The following is a 20,485-nucleotide window of genomic DNA, read 5'->3' as shown; positions in this document are numbered from 1 at the left end:
AGTCTCGGCAAAAAACAAATATCTTAACAAAAATATGAATATCAACCATAAGGAATTATATATACGGGATTATATACATATGAATCGTATATATATTAGCCATAAATCTATACATTTATAAACAATTAAGGCCCGAAATTCAGGCAAGTTAATAAATGGTTTAGGACCTTAGATTAAAATGTTAACTTTCAAAAGATTAATTCAGAGAGAGACGAGAGAGACGTAATTTATTTTTAAACCGTGTCGGTTTCTTTGTAGTTGATATTTCAATGGATGCTTAATACATTCGATTTCTCTTTTTCTACCAGATGATATCATCAACTTTTAATTGTGCAAAGAAATACACTAATATCTTAGATTTTTGCATAATAATAGCTTCACTTTTTATTTGGGTGAAATTACATCCACATTTTTCAAATTTATTCAGTGTCTTCTAATATATTAATGGGTCCATTAAAAAAAGGGTAAATTAGCAAAATAGCCAAATCAAACCTTATGATTTACTATATAGCCAAGGTTTTGTAAATACTAAGTAAATAGTCACTCGGATGACGTGGCCCAATAATATGTTTTTTCATTTCCAAATTTACCCCTGTTGCGTTTGAATTTCGAATGTTTATGAAATTTCTGATTATATAACTTCCCGGTTTTTTTTAATTTAAATTCCTTATATAAGTGTGAACATGATTTAGTCAACTTAATGATTCTCTTTATTTTAGGAACTAATTTGGACGTTGAACCTTGGCAATTTATTTGTTTCCTATTATATTATTTTCTTATATTTACTGCATGATTTATCTTGTCTCGTTTTATTATTTAAATTTCTTGTTTCTAACGCACATATATTTCAAACGTTGTTATATCTCTCTTTCACGCCAGGTTCATCCCAGTTTATTAATGTATTTACGTATATTTACATACTGTTATAATGCAGTATATTTACATGCTGTTATTTACGTATATTTACATGCTGTTATAACGCACATAAAAGATGTTCCTGTGGCGGCTATGAGCATGATTGTTTGTTTGACCGACATCCTTCTAAATCCAAAAACACCAATTTTAAACTCATTTACAATGGTATTATGTGTAAATAATGACTTACAAATAATCTGGGTCTGTCTGACATTTACACATATTTACTGCAAAATATGTCATTCATATTTCCTTCTAATATCCAAAGACACGAATTCTTCAAACACATTTACAATGGTATTACTCATACACTAACACACATTAAAACAGAATCAATACACTACTCAACAAGATCTAGATATAACACATCAAGTTTTAGACATCATACCCAAACCTGTGAAATTTTTCGGATAAATGAACAAAAATCCATTGATTCATTACACAGAGGAAGAAGAATAAGCAATACCATCTTATTTCATAACCGATTCCTAAAAAAACACTTTTCCATGTTTTAATGTGTAAATCGATGTTGAACATTAGTAAAAACGAGTTACAATCGTAATAAATTACACATGCATACATGTTTGAGATTCCCAAGCCGAAATCGGTAGTCGAAGAAGATGGATGCAGTTCGTCGGAGAAAGTGACGCAAGTTAAAATTTTTTTTTTTTGGGAGAAATCTTTTTTTTTTCCTTAATTGCCGTGTGATTAAGAGGTTGTGAGTTGATCGGTTTTAAATATGCAGTTATTACTCCCCTCAAATCTCGGAATCACGTTTTTTTTAAGTCAACTGCTGTGACTATGGGCGGGAATCATTTGGGCGTTTTTGTAAATTTAGGAGTGTATTAAATGATATCTGGCTATTTACTTAGTATTTACAAAACCTTGGCTATTTAGCAATTTTAAAGGTTTGAGTTGGCTATTTTGCTAAATAGCCGACTTAAACGTTTGATTTTGCTAAATAGCCAAGGTTTGGTAAATATTAGGTAAATAACCATAAATGATGACGTGGCTTAATATGGCAGTAGCTATTTACTTAATATTTACGTTTGTAAATATATAAAATTGGCTATTTACTTAATATTTACCAAACCTTGGCTATTTAGCAATTCCCAACGTTTAACTTTGCTATTTTGCTAAATTAAAAATAGCTAATTTAAACGTTTGACATTACTAAATAGCCAACGTTTCGTAAATCTTAAGTAAATAACCACGAAGATGACGTGGCCCTGTCATAAAAGTTTATACTTTCCAGGTTTGTCCATCCTTTTAATTTCCGAATTTTCATTTAAATTTTGATAATTAATTCAACAATTTATTTAAGTAAATTTTTTAAAAAAAAATTTGAATTTTAACTTCTCACTCTTATATTTCAAAAAATATAGAAAGCGGTTATTTCTACATTATTTCGTAGATTCCTGATAGCATATCAATACCCAAAATATACGCAATAGTGATTTTTCTGTTATTGTGTTCTTTAAATCGTAGTTTACATTTATACGTAGTTACAGATATTTACATAATATTTACAATTATTGACACATATTAACAGATGTTAACACATTTACTTTACGTTTTTATTTGAATATTTTTGTGAGTCATTCATTTAAATTTAAATTGTGTTATGTGTTTAAATTTACAAACTAATTATTTAGTTGACTGAAACGTGTTAAGAGAGACGATTTATCAAATTCATTTAAATAACCAATGTTTGGGCAGAAATGATATGTATGGGTATTCTTGTAAAGCAGCGCTTATAAATAAAAGGCAGCGGGTATTTATCTAAGATTTACGAAACGTTGGCTATTTAGCAATGCCAAACGTTCAAGTTTGGCTATTCTCCTAGTTATTTGTATATGATAATTTATGTTTTCAGTTCCTAACTACTTGACTATACTATTGAATTGCTCGTTGATGAATGGTACTAGTTAGAAAAATAAGAGTATTACATTGCATGATTTCAAATGACAATTCATCATTTTATAGGTGAACACCTACTATCTGATTTCAGTCTTCTATGTTAAAGTTTAAAACTTGTTATTTGTAATTTGCCCCTAATTTTATAATATAAATGACAATGCACCGTAAGATTAAAAACAAATCTGGCTATTGAATTAGAAAATGTTTTTTTTTTCACGCCTCCCTTGATTTTCGCCCAGTGTGTCGTCAACGGAAAATTCTTTATTTTTAGTGGCCGTTTCTAAAGCTCAGAGCGTCACTGTCCCTATTAATATGAATCCAAAATTTTCCAACGATCATCGACCTTGACTTTAATGGCGAGTTTTTTTTTTTTCCTTGTTTTTGTTTTACGTTTCAATCATCCAGGTTTAGATCTATTTTTTGTATCCTTGATATTTGTTCAGACTTCAGAGTGATTTTTATTTTCATTTTTTATATATGAATTTATCAATGATAAGTAATTTTCTTTTACTTGGATTTGAGTGGAACAATATAAGCAATCTACAACAGATGAAGGTAGAAAAATTTATTAGTTTTAGAATATTAATAACTTACAGTTATTTATTGTTGCTAGTGTTATTGCGTTTTTAATCTTCTTTTCGAAGATTTTTGGATTTTCAGTTGAATTTTCTTGTAATATGAGTAAATTTTTTATTTTTTATTTTTACCAATATATTCCACCGCGGATCCTTAATATATATATATATATATATATATATATATATATATATATATATTAGCTATATGACATGATCCGATGACGTGGACAGGATCTGAAGTTTTAGTTTACAAGTCAAATCTGGTTTGCATTAATAAAAAGCTTCCATTATCTGTCTGCTATTCTTTCATTCATCCCACTATTCCCACAACCCAAACACCGGGCGTTTAAAAAGGCCTCGGTATTTCCGCTCAACGTTTCCTTCCACGAACCGCCATTAATGCTGGTCTAAAAAGCTCGGAATTATCCATTATCACCAAGCACTCACTCACTCCCCGCAGCGGATCGGCAATGTGGAAGCTCAGGATCGCCGAGGGAGGATCGAACCCCTGGCTGCGAAGCGTCAATGACCACGTCGGCCGGCAAATCTGGGAGTTCGATCGGAACCACGTCGGATCTACCGACGATGTCGAGAAGGCTCGTCAGTCATTCACTGCGTCGAGGTTCGAGAAGAAACACAGCTCCGATCTGCTCATGCGACTTCAGGTAGATTTATACGAGACTCTGTGTGTGAGCACTGTACTGTCCTTTTGCAGTATGATTCGCCATTTCTGAATTGCTCTTCGCTTAAATTATTTAAATGAGCTTGTTTATGTCGGGTTTTCAACTCTTTTTAAATCGCCTCTGACTTGTTTATAGTACGATAATCTAATTTGGTTAACTCAACTTGCGTCATAAATATCTTTATCTGAATAATTTATTGAACGATGATCTAATGTGGTCAATCAACCGGGCTCAGCTCTCCTCAAAAGTCAAGGAAATTTTTTTTTATATATATATTGGGTATTACTGTCTTAATGAACTGATTGACCGATTTTTAATTAGATCCCGAGAATTGAAATTGTTTCTTTTAAATGAGAATCTGTGTGATGCTGTGCTTTGTCACAACTCTTGTGGAAAAAGAAATTCACACAACAATTTGTAAAAACCGGGGACGGAACGGAATTGTGATTTGCAGTAGTTTCTTATTCTTTTCATGGGATGAGAGTTTGGGTGTTCATCTTAAGTATAAGTGAACTGATTGTGTAAAGCATACTCTCCAATACCCGTTTGACTTGTACTGCCTCACTGGTGTTCACGTCATATTTATACATCTGAATTAACTATCATTACCATCCCATTCAAGTTCATTTATCTTTACTATATATTAGAAATGTAGAGCCTTGTTTATATTTTTTTGTGTCAAATATAACAATATTTTTTTTTTATATATATGAAACTATCTTAATTAACTTACTTTTTGTTGTTCATTGGGATTTCAAAAAAATATAAAATGGAAACCTGCAGTTTGCGAAGGAGAATCCGTGTGGGGAAATATTACCACAAGTCAAAGTGAAAGACGGAGAAGATGTTACAAATGAGGATGTCACAACCACTTTACGGAGAGCTATATCTTTCTATTCCACACTCCAAGCTCACGATGGCCATTGGCCTGGTGACTATGGTGGCCCTATGTTTCTTATGCCTGGCTTGGTACCAATTTTGTTCTCAAATTACTTTCCCATAATAGAATATGATATAATCGACAAAATTAATGAAACTGTGCCCTTGTTTTGTCCTTTGGACTCAGATAATTACTTTATATATCACCGGATCACTCAATGCAGCATTATCTGACGAGCATAAAAAGGAGATGTGCCGTTATCTTTACAATCATCAGGCAAGAACAATTTTCCCTCTTCGTGATATTTTGGTTCCTATTATAAAGTTCCTTTAAATGTTGTTAACACGCTCATGTAATTACAGAACAAAGATGGTGGTTGGGGTTTGCACATTGAGGGACCGAGCACCATGTTTGGTTCGGTTCTGACCTATGTAACTCTGAGATTGCTCGGTGAGGAAGCTAATGACGGAGAAGGGGCAATGGAGCAAGGCCGTAAGTGGATTCTTGACCATGGTAGTGCCACTGCAATCACGTCATGGGGGAAAATGTGGTTATCAGTTGAGAACTTTACCACTATCTATTTGTTTGTGGCCTAAATGCCATTCTCGCTGTTTAAATAAAAACATAATGCTGCTAATTCTTGTATCATTTTTCCGCAGTTTTTATTTTTGGTAAAAAAAAAAAAAACTATTGATGTCATTAGTAGCATGAAAAAAAAAAAAACACCGTGGAATGGGTTGCAAGAATACATTACTTGCAGAAAAAAGGCAAGCCCAGTCTTTAAACAGTGTTTAACTGGGAATCTTTCAAATTTGCGTTTTTCTGCAGTGTTTTAAAGGTTTCTTGTTCATGTTTGACGATAGGTTCTTGGCGTGTTTGATTGGTCTGGCAACAATCCGTTACCTCCTGAGATCTGGCTTCTTCCTTATATTCTTCCTGTTCATCCAGGTTCCTTTTAAATCCTATAACAAACACTTAATTTGTAAATGTTTTAATTTTAATACCAGTAATAACCAATTTATTTGTGGGTTTTCAGGAAGGATGTGGTGTCATTGTAGGATGGTGTATCTACCAATGTCTTACTTATATGGGAAGAGGTTTGTAGGTAAAATCACACAATTAGTCAAGTCTCTGAGGATGGAGATTTTCAGTACCCCCTATCATTTAATTGACTGGAATGAAGCACGGAATCTGTGTGCAAAGGTATGCCAGATTCTTGCTTTCTGATTAAAACCAAGCTTTTTACTAGGGCTTTAGTGTTTATACCCTTGTGTATGTCCTTTGAGCTGGTATACTAAGGACGACATCAGGAAGAAATTTGATCAAGTATTGTTCATAAAATTTTAGAACCTAAAGTTCTATTTTCAAGTTCTAGTACCTGTTGTTCAATATATTGAATCTATACTTGGAACCATTAGTATCTCCTTGCTAGCATAGCTATTATACATCCAAAAAATTATTGGATTTGAATCAAAGAGAACTGTGGAAATTATAAGCTACTGATTTGGTTCCTGATAACCCCTTTACTTTTACAGGAAGACCTGTACTACCCACATCCTCTGGTTCAAGATATTCTTTGGACAACTCTTCATAAGGCAGTTGAACCAGTTTTAATGCATTGGCCTGGAAAAAAGTTGAGAGAAAAGGCTCTCCGTAAAGCTATGGAACACATACACTATGAAGACGAGAACACTCGTTATATTTGCATTGGGCCCGTTAATAAGGTATGTTAACGTCTCTAACATATTTTTTTTCTTTGGTTTTCTTCCGCTGTTTTGGCAAATGTTCAAGCATCATAATGAACTATGCATGACAAAATAAATTAGAGAAGGAGACCAATAGAACAACATTATTTGCTTCTACTTATTTCAACTGACAGTTTGGAGTCATAACATCACTCAGGTTTTAAATATGCTTTGCTGCTGGGTTGAAGATGAAAACTCGGAGGCTTTCAAGTTGCATCTTCCAAGAGTACAAGATTATTTATGGGTTGCTGAAGATGGCATGAAAATGCAGGTTTCTATTATATTCCTTTTCTGCTAATGATGCCTGGTTTTTAAGCATTAGCCATTTAATAAAAACTTTTCATGACAACTTTTCTTGTAGCTTCATTAGTTCCGTAACTTATAACTACGTGATACTAAAACACTCTGTCTCTGTTGAAGAACATAGAATATAAATTATAGTTGCTTAGAAGTAGAACAGTGTTGGTGCTTTGGTATATAAAAAAGATATTGATGAAGACTTCTAAGATGACATGGTACTCAAATTACTTTGTGAACTAAGATAGTGAAAATAGATTGTAGACATTTGTTGCTGGTGAACTATATTTCTCATCAAAATGACCTTTGTAGGGCTATAATGGAAGTCAGCTATGGGACACTTCTTTTGCTGTTCAAGCAATTCTTTCGACCAACCTTACTGAAGAATATAGTACAACTCTGAGGAATGCGCATTCATACATTAAAAAATCCCAGGTATATCTCGTTTATGAATAAAAAACGGTTCCCTATAACTACTTTCAATGCCCATCAACAAAATGCTATATTGAACTTTCTATAAAGGTTATGGAAGACTGCTCTGGCAATCTCGATGAATACTATCGCCACATCTCGAAGGGGGCTTGGCCTTTCTCCTCAGGTGATCACGGATGGCCCATCTCTGATTGTACAGCAGAAGGATTCAAAGTAATTATATTATACATTACTATATACAACCCTTAATTAACTTATTTGATGGCTCGTGATATAGTTACTTTTTATATATATAAATTTTTTTTGGGATTCACAGGCTGCTATGCTGTTATCAAAACTTCCATCAGATGTTGTAGGCGAACCAATAGCGGCAGAACGGTATTTTGATGCTGTGAATGTCATACTCTCATTACAGGTACGGTGGATCTAGATATCTTTCTTCGGTTATTGATTCTTTGTTTTTGTTATTTTTATTTGGAACCCCAAAAACTCTTAATACTAGGTTCTAGGGAGATAACATGAACTGTCAAACCTCTGAGATTTGAGCCTGACATTGACACATAAGCGTAGCCATATTATGATACGAAACAGCTTGTCACTCGAGCTATATTTCAGTTTACATCTGTACTCATTGAATTTTAAATTAAACATTTGCAGAATGCAGGTGGCGGCTTAGCCACATACGAACTCACAAGATCCTATGCCTGGTTGGAGGTACTCTGTTTAAAGCTTTTTTTTTTATTTATTTTTAAATAATTTGTTATTCTTATTAACTGCACGCTGTTAAGTTCTGGAGTACCTAAGCTAAGAATGTTAGTCTAGCGCTCTAGACAGGCTGTTCTGTATCTAGGAAGACATGTATAGGATGAGTTGTCGAATAATAACATAATTAATGTGTACAAGCACCCAAAGATTGCTCTAGTTATCTTATCTGCTGCATGAATTCTTTTAGTTCATGTAACTGCTTGATAGTAAATTACACAGATAATGGAAGCGTTACTCTCTCTTATTGCTTCGTTCTTATTTCCAGATGATCAACCCAGCTGAAACTTTCGGTGACATTGTTATTGATTATCCGTGAGACTCCGAAATCATTGGGCTATTCCAAAATTCTTAGTTTTTCTATACCTTTGCCCTACTAACTATATGCTGTGTTTTTCAGTTATGTCGAATGCACCTCGGCTGCCATTCAAGCTTTGGTGTCGTTTAGGAAATTGTACCCGAAACACCGACGGGAAGAAATAGAAAACTCTATCAAGAAAGCCACATCATTCATCGAAGATATCCAAGGATCAGATGGCTCCTGGTTTGTCCTCTGCTTGTTTCATTCTAGTTTCTCTATATACACATTGGCTCTTCCGATTACTCTTGTGTAGCATTTACAGTTTGATGGACTGAGCAGGTACGGCTCGTGGGGCGTTTGTTTCACTTACGGCACATGGTTTGGGGTAAAAGGGTTGGTAGCTGCTGGGAAGACCTACGAAAACTGCTCTGCCATCCGTAAAGCTTGCGACTTTCTTCTATCGAAGCAGGTTGCCTCTGGTGGCTGGGGAGAGAGCTATCTTTCATGCCAAAACAAGGTCATTTGATTCATTTCTTTTTGTAAAAAAGAAATTCTCGAGGAGTGTTTTTCGACCAAACTCACAAGGCTTTTGCATTGTTTTTTTTTATACAGGTGTACTCGAATCTCGAGGGTGATAGGTCACATGTAGTGAACACGGGGTGGGCAATGCTGGCTCTGATTGATGCTGGGCAGGTATGAGCAAGTTCGTCGTCAACGGAAATTTTATAACAAAATTTTATAGGTCACAGCAAAATTTCCTGAGTTCGTTGTATCTTGATTTCAGGCCGAGAGAGACCCAGCACCGTTGCACCGAGCCGCAAGATATTTGATAAATTCCCAAATGGAAGATGGAGATTTTCCTCAGCAGGTATTTTTGATTATTACACTGTTTTTCTCGAGCAGAAAAAAAGTAAAAAAGGCTGTCTCTAATGAAATCGATAAATGGCAGGAAATCATGGGAGTGTTCAATAAAAATTGTATGATCACATATGCGGCGTACCGAAACATATTCCCCATCTGGGCTTTGGGAGAATACAGATGCCGGGTTTTGCGAGCCCCGTGACATTTTCCTCCCCGGGGAAAGTCTCTAATAAACGTTCGGAAATACCTCTTCCGAACCTGTCTGTCATATTTCCTTAAGTTATGTGGACCAATTCTAAAGCTTAATGTATTCTTGTTATGCATTGAGTTTTTTGGTTCTCTATGTAACCTGATATTATTACAACATTAATTGGAAGGCTAATAAACCCTGCTAAGTGTCGCGTGTATTCAGCTATTTAAAATAATGATGTAGAAAGTTACATTTCCAGAAGCTCTTCGTCAGGCTTTGACATGATCAATAATATCTAGGCTTTTCTATGAAGTCAAAAGTTCAAACGTCGTGGGTTTGTTTATCACAATGAACATTTTTCTTTTTAGCTTGATACGTATGGACTAATACTGGTAATGAAAATGCTGATGGCATCTGCAATTTACTTCATATTGTCAATTGTACACAAACTTGAATCAATTGGCAATGGTTTAATGCTACAAGAACCGAGGATTGAAATACTAATACCGCTGCCAATACTCTACTTTTACTTGAATACCGCCTTACAACGAGTACAGAAAATTTCATAGTTGACATGTAGATACTTACTTTATCAATTAGAATTTACTGATATTTTGACTACTGACAAATATAGCGATGAATATTCTAAAAAAATAATATTTATCGATATTCAAATAATACCATTTTATCATCAGTAATCGACTTAAAACAAGATTTAAATAATATCGACGAGCGTATCATTATATATTATATATATAGTAATAAATTAAAATGCATATTGCGCAAAATGAAATATCAGTTATATACTGCTTAGATACCATCATAGCTGATTTTTTACCGTGGTAGATTTCAACCTGCTATTGACTATATTTCAAACGTTGACAAAGACTTGTAAATTCATGGCTCACAGGAAGAATCAAGAAAAACTAAGATATGCCCTTTTTGCTTTCTTACTAAAGTAGAGTAAGTTCTGTAACGTCAACAAAACGGTTCAATCCTTCTTTTTCCCTCCAGCAACTACATCAATATGGGAACTGAGAGCTCATCTACAATGAACATATTAAAGCCTTTTTCAAGAACTTTGCTCGATTCACAGCGATACACAAACAAACCCTGAACTATGCGGTTTTATAAATTGAAAGAGCAATAAGGCAAGTTCCCGATTGAAAAAGCAACGAACCGAGCTTAGACAGAAGCGGAGAAAAACCACACACACGTGAGAGAGAGAGAGAGAGAGATGAATCACATGACTGACATGGACATGATCTGACGAGCAAGCGCAGGATCTTGGTTCAACAACTCCCTCAGATTGCTCTCCACTTCCGCCATTTGCTTCTCCAAATACTCCTTTGAGCTCTGCCCAAAACATTTAAACATTACAACCACCGTCAAATCATCGATGTCCCCTCGATCATAACAATAATTAATTAAAATAAGTGCGAATAATTATGGAGCTCTATTTTGAAACTAATTGTCAATGAGATGAGTAACCCATGATTTTATAAATTTAGGTTAATTCTCATTCATTTTAAAAGTGGGGTTCTCAACACCACTCATTTTGGGCCGAATCCCAATAATTGGAACCCCAAAGAGTTGGTGTAGTGGTAAGGGTGATTCTTGGGACCTTGTCAGTCCCCAGTTTGGATTCCCCGAACTCAACAATTGGTGTTACTGGGGTAGTCTCCTAGTCGATAATATCAGGGCCTCGTGGAGTTTACTCGAGTCTAACCACGACACCACGGTTATAAAAAAATATATCTGCTTGGACTTTGTTAGGCTCTGATACCACATATATTATCATGAAGTTCTATCTAGAAACCAATTGGCAGTTAGAAGAGTAACTCGTGACATTATGGGTCTGTTTGGAACTTAGAAAGTAGGAGGGAAAGTAAAATGGAATCCCTCCTATTTTCCTTGTGTCATTTGGATGAAGGGACGTAGAAGAGAGAGTAAAGTATGAGGGAATATAAGAGAGAACATGTATTAACTATGAGCGGATTGTATTTTATATGAACAATTTAGTGAAAAATGAAATCTAGCCAAATTTATACATGTGAGAATCACTTTTGTGTCAATTTTTTCAATTTTCCCTCTTCTTTCCCACTAGCATAGAATTTTGACTTTTCCTTTTATTCCATTCGGTTTTCATTTTTCCTCATAATTTCATTTTCCCTCGCATTTTCGGAGTTCCATATGGACCTATAAATCTAAGTAAATTTACATTCATTCTGCTTTCTACCTGGGATTCCTAACAAGATATGAAATTACCTGTAACGAGGCAATAGCTGCATCACTATCTTTGAGCTTCTGTTCCTTTTCGGTCATCAACACCGACTTGGGCTCCAACACAAACCTGTTTTAACCCCAAACCAACATCCTAACTTTTATTCCAACCTTCTTCTCTTTTTTTCCGACATCGGCCAAGAAACGGCACCACGCTCATAAACAGAATTAAAATATCTTAACCAGTTACTTAAATTGATAACATTTGTGATTCAGAATCAGAACAGTACTCACGTTCTCCCTGAAAAAAAAAAATTAAAACAAAAACGCAAATGAATACACAAATACCTTAAATCTTAGTAATGATAATGTACTCAGATACATATATGAGAATGTGCGTGTATAAAAAAATACCAACGGATTTGAAGGTATTGGTGTCGTCAGACAAGTGACGAAGCTCCTCCAATGTTAAATAAGCTCGCTTCTTTTCAGCTTCTTTGTTCCGCATCTGATTCTGAACCTGTTTCGAGGTAAGATTATCAATCAGCACTCGTATCTGATCATATATGCGTCGAATTTCAGTCAAATTAATTAGCTAACTGTTGAATACCTGTTTGAGCTTGCTCGTGATTTCGACCATCCGACCTTGAATCTCCATGAAAGCCTGTCGGTCACATCACGTCGAAAACCCTAGCTTAGTTAGAAAGAAGGGAGTGGATGTTATGCTGAAATGAATTCTCTTTGATTTGCTTACGGTTCTGTTAGCTTCGTCCGCCATTGAAACTCTGTCCTTGAGCTTCTCTTCTCTCTCTCTCGTCTCGCGTCGCTCTTGGGTCGAAGGAGAATGAGTTGTTCGATTCAGACTCGGATCCGACTCAGTCCCAACCACATCACAACTCACAAACCCTTCAAAATCATCGACATAGTCGGGTCGGGTCGGGTCGAGTACAAATATTCATAGCTTACACGAACGAAAGTCTACATGTTTTTTTGTTTTTTGTTTTTTTTTTTTTTTCTTTCTTTCAAATTTAATGACAAAAAAAAAAAACATCACATTTCTACATGCAAATAGAATTTCAATAATTTTTTTTAGTAGAATTTCAAGTGTTGGTAGTAATTTTTTTTAATTTTATTTTTATTTTTTGTCATAGAAGTAATATTAATATCATAACAAAATAATAAACATTTAAAATTTATTATTGAATAATTATTATTCAAAATGGCGATAATATTTTAATTTCAAGTAAACTACTGTAGCTATATACACTTTTTTGAAACACGATAAATTATATTTTAAACATAGTTTGGTTAATAAATAAAAACTAACAACTCGTATTTTTAACTTCCAAAAGGGATAAAAATATCATTTAACCAATTTATTTAAATAAAATAAAAAAATGACATTAACTAATAGCAACTTTATACTTTTGATCAAAATTAGTCAAATTATATTTTTAGACTTATATGCCTACAATTATTATTATTTGTAGGGAGAAATTTCATTTTGTAGATCTCAAATTATTAAAATATCATGACTAAATTCACTAGTTCAAAAATATCTAAAATTAGACTTTTGATCCAATTTCAGAAAAAAAAAAAAAAAAAACCGTTTCAGTCCATATAACCCCTATTTCATTCATTCTTTTCTCAGATCTCTAATTCTCTCTCATTTTCTCATCCTTTCGTGTCTCCAATTGGTTGAATTCGGTAAAAAATGAGTAAGTTTGCTACTTTATTAATCTTTTATAGACTTAGTTTAATGAAATTCGGTCAAAAATTCGTGTCTCCAATTAAGAGGGATGGCAAGTTAGTTTAATGAAATGAGGAAAAAATAATGAAGAAATTGGTAGGGTTTTCTCTCTAGCAGAGTAGGGTTTTCTTTCCCGCTTTTCTGCCGTCTTAGTGCCTCTGTGGGTGTTTAGGTCTGTTTTCGAATCGGAAATTTGGGTTTTTGCTTGATTTTCTTCTGCTGGAGTTTGTGTGAGTCTGAGGGTTTTAGTTTTGAGGGAATCTGTGGGTTAGTCTGAGTTGGATTTTTTCCTACAGTGGGTCGGGAAACACGAGTGTGGAATTGCTCTCCTTGGACATTCCGGTTCGGCGAGGTAAACAATTTAGGGGTTTTGTTAAGGTCAAGGATACAACGGAAAATAACTTACCAGACCGAAGTAAATTGAATAAACTGTTTTAGTTAATTTAATCTACTTCGATCTGGTGTACTATTTTCTTAATAAGATGAAATTTTGTTTATTTTTCAAAAAGAGGCTGGGATCCATAAATTAATAGCATTGAGGACTGTTTTACAAATAATATTTACGCTAAAATAAACTCTCCTTTTATACTGCAAAAGTAAAGACAAATCATATATTGGGGGACCAAAAAAATGTATATGCAAGCTGGAATTTTTTAAGTCTGATTCTGGCCCCAAAACAAAAAACTGCAGGGTATAATACAAGTTTTTTTTGCTGCAAAAGAAGCAGGGTATAACAAGCTTGAATTACGACAAACAAAACAAATAAAGGCAGTGAAATACTGAGCATTGATAGAAGTTTCACTAAAACCCAAGTCTCAGTCTGAATTACTTCACCAACATGTATTTAGTGGCAAGACAAGTCTTCCCAAATAATAAATACACACACACATATACAGAGTTGTGGGAGTGTTCATTGCATTGAGCCAGAAAGCAAAAGCGAAAAATAGGCCTTTCCCTTTTCATATATAATGGAAAAGTCAACAAAATTGCAATAGCATGTACACACACAAATCATAAAATTTTGTGAGCAAAAAAAAAAAAAAACACACACACACACACAAACACAATAAGCAAGCAAGGACCACCCTAAACGTTACAATCATGAAATATTCTTCCTTTCACGAGGTGGTTGTTTTGATATTAAAATTGAAAAAGAAAATACACGATATCACTGGTGGAACTTGGAAGCTCTGTATTATTGAGAAATAAATAAATGCACTCCAGCAATAACTTAGATTGACCATTAGAAACAAGTCCAACTATGGATCAAGTATTTCAAATAGACAAGATTGACTAAAAAAAAACTCCAGAAAAAATAAACCCAATAAAGTTCAGGTACAAACAACAAACCCACAATAACACCACCAAACGGACAAAATCTCAAAATAGTTCCAGTTCTACATGAAATCCCGCATTAACAAAAAAAAAAAAAAAATCAGTAAAAAAAAAAGAAAGCAACATAGCTCCTAAAAGCTCATAAGAGAGACACCATGATTCACAAAAGAGAGAGGCTCTCAAAAAATATGTACAACGGAATTTTCATTTGGTCTCTTCTAATAAGAAAGAAAGAGCCAACACCACCAAAAAAAAAAAAAAAAAAAACATCCAAGGTCAAAGCTTTTTCGTTCTGAATCTCTCACTCAGACACAGCATTTCATTTCATATACACAATAAAACATGATATATATATATATATATATATACATATATATATATATAGATCCTAAATATACCTCTCTACATACTAAACACATTAGCTGTACACTAATGAAGACGAGGAACCCAAACCCAAAGTGAGAAGACCTATCAATAATCTTCTTCTTCTTCTTCTTCATCAAAAGTGTAACCGAAAGAGTAAGAAGGGTGTTCCTCGGGCATCATAATCATCAATGGAGTCCTGCAGAGAGGGCAAGTGATGCTCCAGCGATTGACGTCGAGCCACTTCTCGAGGCACACCCTGTGGAACACGTGTCCACACGCCACGTGGTTGATCTCCGACTCCGACTCGAACTCCGTCAAGCAAACCGAGCAACCGTCCACGTGATCTCGCCGGTCGATCTCCCCGAACCTCACCGTCGGAACTCGGCTCCGAAACAGCTCTGTCACGCACGACGCCGCGGAGTACTTCGGACGCGCCGCTGACGTGGCGGGCTGTGATTGGGCGGCGGTGGACTGGGGCGGAGGAGCCGCGGCCGGCGCGGCCGAGATTCCGACGCCGATTATGTGAAGGATTGCCCTGAGTAAGCCTTTGAAGATCGAAAATGACAGAGCTGTGTTCATCAGCAGAATGCAAAGGACTCCTTCGGACGGAGCTGGGAGGCTTGAGAGTCCCATTGATTACTGAATTAATCTAAAATTAGTTGATGAGATTTGATGTTTTTGTTTGTGTCAATGTGGTGTTGATGAAGAAGGTGATTGTCTCATCTCATGACCTGAAAGAGATACAAAAGGAGTCAGAATTTCAGACTAAAACAAAAAAAACTTTCATGTGAACCTTTTTTTGTTCTCTTTACACAGATTTTTTGGTATTTCTTTCTATGGAGAAATTGGGGCTAATACTCAGATTCAGACCACATAGCCACAGCTTTAAAAGGCCAAACACCAAAAAGAAATTTCCATAATTTGTTCTGGTCCTTTTAGTTTTATCCACACAAAAAAGAAAGTAAATCAACAAAGGATCGGATGAAATAAAACCCCCAATTATTACCTTTGAATTGCATTTTTAATCACAGACACCACATAATTCCAAAATATAAATATACATATCATAAGAGGAAGATCGGTCACATATTCATATCTGATCTTTGGATCATTCGAGATCTACCATAAAAAGTTGAGAGTTGAGGCCTCGGCAATGTCCCAAATAAAGTGATTATTAAGAAAAAGTCAGATCAACCATAAAAACAGCTCATAAGTAATAAAGCTAAACTGTCTTTGATAATAAAATAAAGCAAGCAAGAAAAAAGCCAAATTTCTCGATCCATAAATCAACGAAAATAAATGCAGATATCCAAAGCACAAAAATAGAAATAAAACACTGATAACAGAGATCCAAGCACAGTTAGCCTCAATTTCCCCTCATTTAAAAAAAAAAATTCCATTTGTCCAACGAAAACAAAGAAAGAAATACGCAAGTACGAAGAGACTTACATAAATCTAGCTGTGTAGTTCTACTTCTATGGTCGTTCCTGTGTAGCAATAGAGAGAGAGAGAGAGAGAGAGATTGAATGAGAGATGGCGATATTAAGATAAATATATAAGTGTACCGTCTACAACAAAAAAAAATTATTTATATAAAAGGGTCTTTTATTTAATATTATTTATTTTAATGATATTGATATGGTTGTTTTATAGCAACTTGCTAATCTCTTTGTCCGTGTCTATCGATTTTATTTTTATTATACTGCTAAAGCTAAAGAAGAAGCAAAGCCAAAAAGAGCTAACCGGTTTCTTAACCATGGTTAGCCTTCCGTCATTTGCGGACTCCACTATGGTTTAAACCACGGTTAACTTTACATCATTTACTATTTCACTTTCTTTTTGTATTTTTTTTGTGTGTTATTATTTCTGGCTCTTCTTCAAAAATTTAAATGCCTTATTTATAGTCTTGCCACGTGTATGACTACGTGTATAATAAATTGATAGAGAATTCGGATGTGGGTATAATGGAGCAATAGCTTAGATGATAATGATTCTGCCAATAGGATATAAAAAGAATTTAAAGAGAACAAGAAAAATGTTATAATAATAAAAAGTGATAGTTTCGGTTTCGGGATATTAGTCAACTAGTTTAACTTGAGAAAATAAAACACGAGCGATGTTGGTAATTTATCACATTCAATCTCATCCGAAGGGTTGTAAGCAAACAAAAAAATCTCATCCTTTGCAACCGAATTGTTTTTAGGAGAATAAAAAATGGGAGACTAAGCATACTAGCCCAATCAAACCACCAATATTAGGAGAATAGCCAAAGTTTGAATAAATTATGTGAATAACCAAATTAATATTTCACTACCTAAATTACCCTTGTATATAAGAGGCAAAACTTCAATCAGATATCCAAAATTTCCCAAACCTAAACCAGCTCCGAAACCCTAACCACCTCCGATGGCGTCGTCCTCGCCGGAAACCAGCAGCCAAAAAGTCTCGCCGGAGACGCGGCGGCTAAGAGTGAGCAAGCTGGAGACTGCGCCGCCAATCATCTCCGTCGTTCATGCACCGGAACGAACCAGCTCGACCACGGCGCCGAGGAACAAGACAAAGAAGGGAAGGCGATCTGCTGCTTGGCGGCGCAGGGAAGGTACGAATCTCGATGGCGACGACGGCTCAGATTGACTCGAAAATCGGCGGGGGGAGAGGAATCGGCGGCGGAGAGGAAATCAGCGGCGATGGAAGGGATTGAGGAGAGACACTTTGTAAATTCGCGAATCGGTTAATTTAATTAACCTACTGGAGTGAGTTATGTTAATTAATTAATTGATTCGTGAATGATTTGAAATTCACAACAAATTTACAAAAATCATAACTTAAGTCAATTGATATTCAAAGCATTCAATTAATTAACCTAATTCCGAATTTAGAGGAATCGGCGGCGGAGAGGAAATCGGCGGCGATGGAGGGGGTTGAGGAGAGGCACTTTGTAAATTCGCGAATCGGTTAATTTAATTAACCTACTGGAGTGAGTTAGGTTAATTAATTAACTGATTCGTGAATGATTGAAATTCACAAAAAATTACAAAAATCATAACTTAAGTCAATTGATATTCAAAGCATTCAATTAATTAACCTAATCCCAAATTCAATCATTTAGTAAATTAATTTTACTCACAAAAAAATCAGAACCTAAACTAATATTCAACCAATAAGTTAATTAATTAACCTAACTCACTCCAGTAGGTTAATTAAATTGACAAATTCGCGAATTTGCCAAGGGCATTATGGTCTGAGCAAAAAATATGGGCTATTTGCTTAATAAAATGAAACTTGGGCTATTCCCCCAATAAGAATGACAAACTTGGCTAGTTACAACAAATTTTACATAAAAAATCGTATAAAATGATTATCATCAATTAGAATTATAATTGTATTATTCAAATATTGAAGAAATACTTCGACTCATATCTATATTTTTGTAATACGCTGATGCGTCTTGATTTAATTTGAGTTATTTTTAATATAACTGAGCTATATGTCTAACTCTTATTACTTTAAAAATGTGTTCATGACAACTGTAACTCTTAAACTAATAAATTGTCACTTGACAAAATTGTTTCGTCAAAATTTGAAAAAATCTAGATTGTTTCCAATCCAAATCGTAAATCTTTCAACTTAACTTCGGTTTTGATGATCGTGCATTCGAGTTGAATCAAATCAAATTAATGATGTTAATCCATTACTAAAACTGGAAAACTCGACGTCTTTAATACACTATTATCGTGACTTAATTAAATTGAAGAAAATATGGTGACGCGTGCAAAGAAACAAAGGCGCTTCAAGGAGCCAACTCCTGATTCAAGAATTCAAGAATTCAAGGAAGAGTTTCATGGCTTAAGCGAAGATGAATGGAAGAAATACAAAGACGTGAGCAAGGAAAATGTGAATCGAATAAGAGGAGAGCAACGAGAGAGAGCTAATTCTGATTATTCAGACTAGTGTTGAAGAAAATCCATTTTGAGTTTGATTTCATAGTTACTTATTTGTTATTTTCATTGGTTAATTCTAATGATATTTTTTTTGTTTGTTTGATTTAATATTTCGCACTGTGTTGGTTTAAATTTACAATTAAGGAATTAGGTGTAGAGTTGCTTGTTAGTAGATGAAAAATTAGCCAACCTAGCTTGCCTCTGAAAAATATTATTATGGAAGTTGAATGATTTATATTTTGAAATCTGATTGTAAATTGTTGAATAAAAATGAGATGTTTAGAAAGAGTTTCATAGAGGAGATAAATAATGGAAGGATATCGATCAACATTACTAACTATGAAGCAAAGAGAGTGTAGCTTGACACTACCTCATGCGTGGCTCGCACAACAATTTGGTCTGGCATAGAAGTGCTAGTGGCGCAGTTGGCTATATCTAATAATTTTTCTAACTATACTTTATTCGGATATATAACTTGTTTTGCTAACAGTCATGTTGTTTTTGCGACTGTCCTGTAAAATATCCAACAGTTACTTGGAGTTCAAATTTAAATTTTTCGTATTCTAATTGTGGACATTTGAGTAAGCTTCAAGACTTCAAAAATTACACATAGCTAAACAGAAACTACAAATTTCATCAAGATTTCTACAATCATGTCGTATGCGATTATCTGATGTTAATATAAGCGTGTACGAATTTCTATAAATTTTCACTTCTCATTCAAATATCTTTCTCCCTCTCTCTCAAATAATTTATCCACAAATATAGTTTTTGTGTGAGTTTTCATGCTTTGATGTGACTTTGTTGGAGTTCAAATTAAAAAAATATTATATCCTATTGTGATATGCTTAAGGAACCTTTGAGACTTAAAAAAGTGCAAATAGCCAAATGCCATAAAGCAATGTACCTGATATAACTAAGGTGATATGCAGAGCCGGCTCAAAGAAATTGGGGGCCTTGGGCGAGAAGAAAAATGAGGGCCTTTTATAATTATATTTAATGACAAAATAGAAAGCAAGAAAATTACACAAAATCCATTTTTCTTGCTTTTTGAGATGCAAATTCAGAAATGAAATCTTTATACTCAAGTTTGTCTAACAACTCTTTTTCAACTGACAAAATAGCAAGTCCACTAAGTCTTTCTTGACACATAGATGACCTCAAATAAGACTTTATCAACTTCAACTTGGAAAAACTTCTCTCTGCGAAAGCAACAAAAACATGAATAGTCAACATTATTCTATAAGCAACATAAGCATTAGGAAAAGAATCAATATGCTTAATATAATTAAGTATTTCCATCGAA

The 20,485-nt window shown here is 34.5% G+C and overlaps 3 protein-coding genes across 3 annotated transcripts; 1 reads left to right on the top strand and 2 right to left on the bottom strand.

Moving 5' to 3' along the window:
• The first annotated feature begins 3,704 nt into the window (after positions 1-3,704).
• On the top strand, positions 3,705-9,890 carry LOC149407388 (cycloartenol Synthase-like). Its single transcript, XM_089613308.1, has 18 exons — positions 3,705-4,078; positions 4,880-5,065; positions 5,163-5,252; positions 5,339-5,533; positions 5,840-5,924; positions 6,013-6,179; positions 6,512-6,700; positions 6,879-6,992; positions 7,331-7,453; positions 7,541-7,663; positions 7,767-7,865; positions 8,108-8,164; positions 8,481-8,527; positions 8,613-8,756; positions 8,853-9,030; positions 9,126-9,206; positions 9,298-9,381; positions 9,463-9,890. Exons 1-18 carry the CDS (start codon positions 3,884-3,886, stop codon positions 9,574-9,576), a joined length of 2,271 nt encoding a protein of 756 aa, XP_089469434.1. The 5' UTR covers positions 3,705-3,883; the 3' UTR covers positions 9,577-9,890.
• A 587-nt stretch (positions 9,891-10,477) lies between these two features.
• Positions 10,478-12,723, bottom strand: PFD1 (PREFOLDIN 1). The gene is made up of 6 exons (XM_089613325.1): positions 12,542-12,723; positions 12,398-12,451; positions 12,202-12,307; positions 12,082-12,088; positions 11,833-11,917; positions 10,478-10,920 (listed from the first exon to the last, which is right to left on the bottom strand). The coding sequence occupies exons 1-6, from the start codon at positions 12,563-12,565 to the stop codon at positions 10,807-10,809; spliced, it is 390 nt and encodes a 129-aa protein (XP_089469451.1). The 5' UTR covers positions 12,566-12,723; the 3' UTR covers positions 10,478-10,806.
• Positions 12,724-14,696: 1,973 nt separating this feature from the next.
• On the bottom strand, positions 14,697-16,826 carry XERICO (RING/U-box superfamily protein). Its single transcript, XM_089613316.1, has 2 exons — positions 16,688-16,826; positions 14,697-15,969 (listed from the first exon to the last, which is right to left on the bottom strand). The coding sequence occupies exon 2, from the start codon at positions 15,869-15,871 to the stop codon at positions 15,344-15,346; it is 528 nt and encodes a 175-aa protein (XP_089469442.1). The 5' UTR covers positions 15,872-15,969; positions 16,688-16,826; the 3' UTR covers positions 14,697-15,343.
• Between the last annotated feature and the right edge of the window lie 3,659 nt (positions 16,827-20,485).

Source organism: Urtica dioica, chromosome 1, assembly GCF_054948205.1.
Source record: "Urtica dioica subsp. dioica isolate 48M chromosome 1, U.dioica_male_clone48M_v1_H2, whole genome shotgun sequence".
Classification (NCBI taxonomy): domain Eukaryota; kingdom Viridiplantae; phylum Streptophyta; class Magnoliopsida; order Rosales; family Urticaceae; genus Urtica; species Urtica dioica.
Note: the sequence above shows the minus strand (reverse complement) of the source record. Positions and strands in the feature narration are given on the sequence as shown.

What these genes read in the sequence shown, in the direction of transcription:
- XERICO (XM_089613316.1), bottom strand. Translation starts at nt 15,871, where the DNA reads ATGGGACTCTCAAGCCTCCCAGCTCCGTCCGAAGGAGTCCTTTGCATT.
- LOC149407388 (XM_089613308.1), top strand. Translation starts at nt 3,884, where the DNA reads ATGTGGAAGCTCAGGATCGCCGAGGGAGGATCGAACCCCTGGCTGCGA. An exon ending in ATCTGCTCATGCGACTTCAG is followed by an intron (nt 4,079 to 4,879) that starts GTAGATTTATAC and finishes GGAAACCTGCAG; the next exon opens with TTTGCGAAGGAGAATCCGTG. An exon ending in TATTCTTCCTGTTCATCCAG is followed by an intron (nt 5,925 to 6,012) that starts GTTCCTTTTAAA and finishes GTGGGTTTTCAG; the next exon opens with GAAGGATGTGGTGTCATTGT.
- PFD1 (XM_089613325.1), bottom strand. Translation starts at nt 12,565, where the DNA reads ATGGCGGACGAAGCTAACAGAACC. An exon ending in TCACGAGCAAGCTCAAACAG is followed by an intron (nt 12,308 to 12,397) that starts GTATTCAACAGT and finishes ACCTCGAAACAG; the next exon opens with GTTCAGAATCAGATGCGGAA. An exon ending in CAGCTATTGCCTCGTTACAG is followed by an intron (nt 10,921 to 11,832) that starts GTAATTTCATAT and finishes TGTTTTGGGCAG; the next exon opens with AGCTCAAAGGAGTATTTGGA.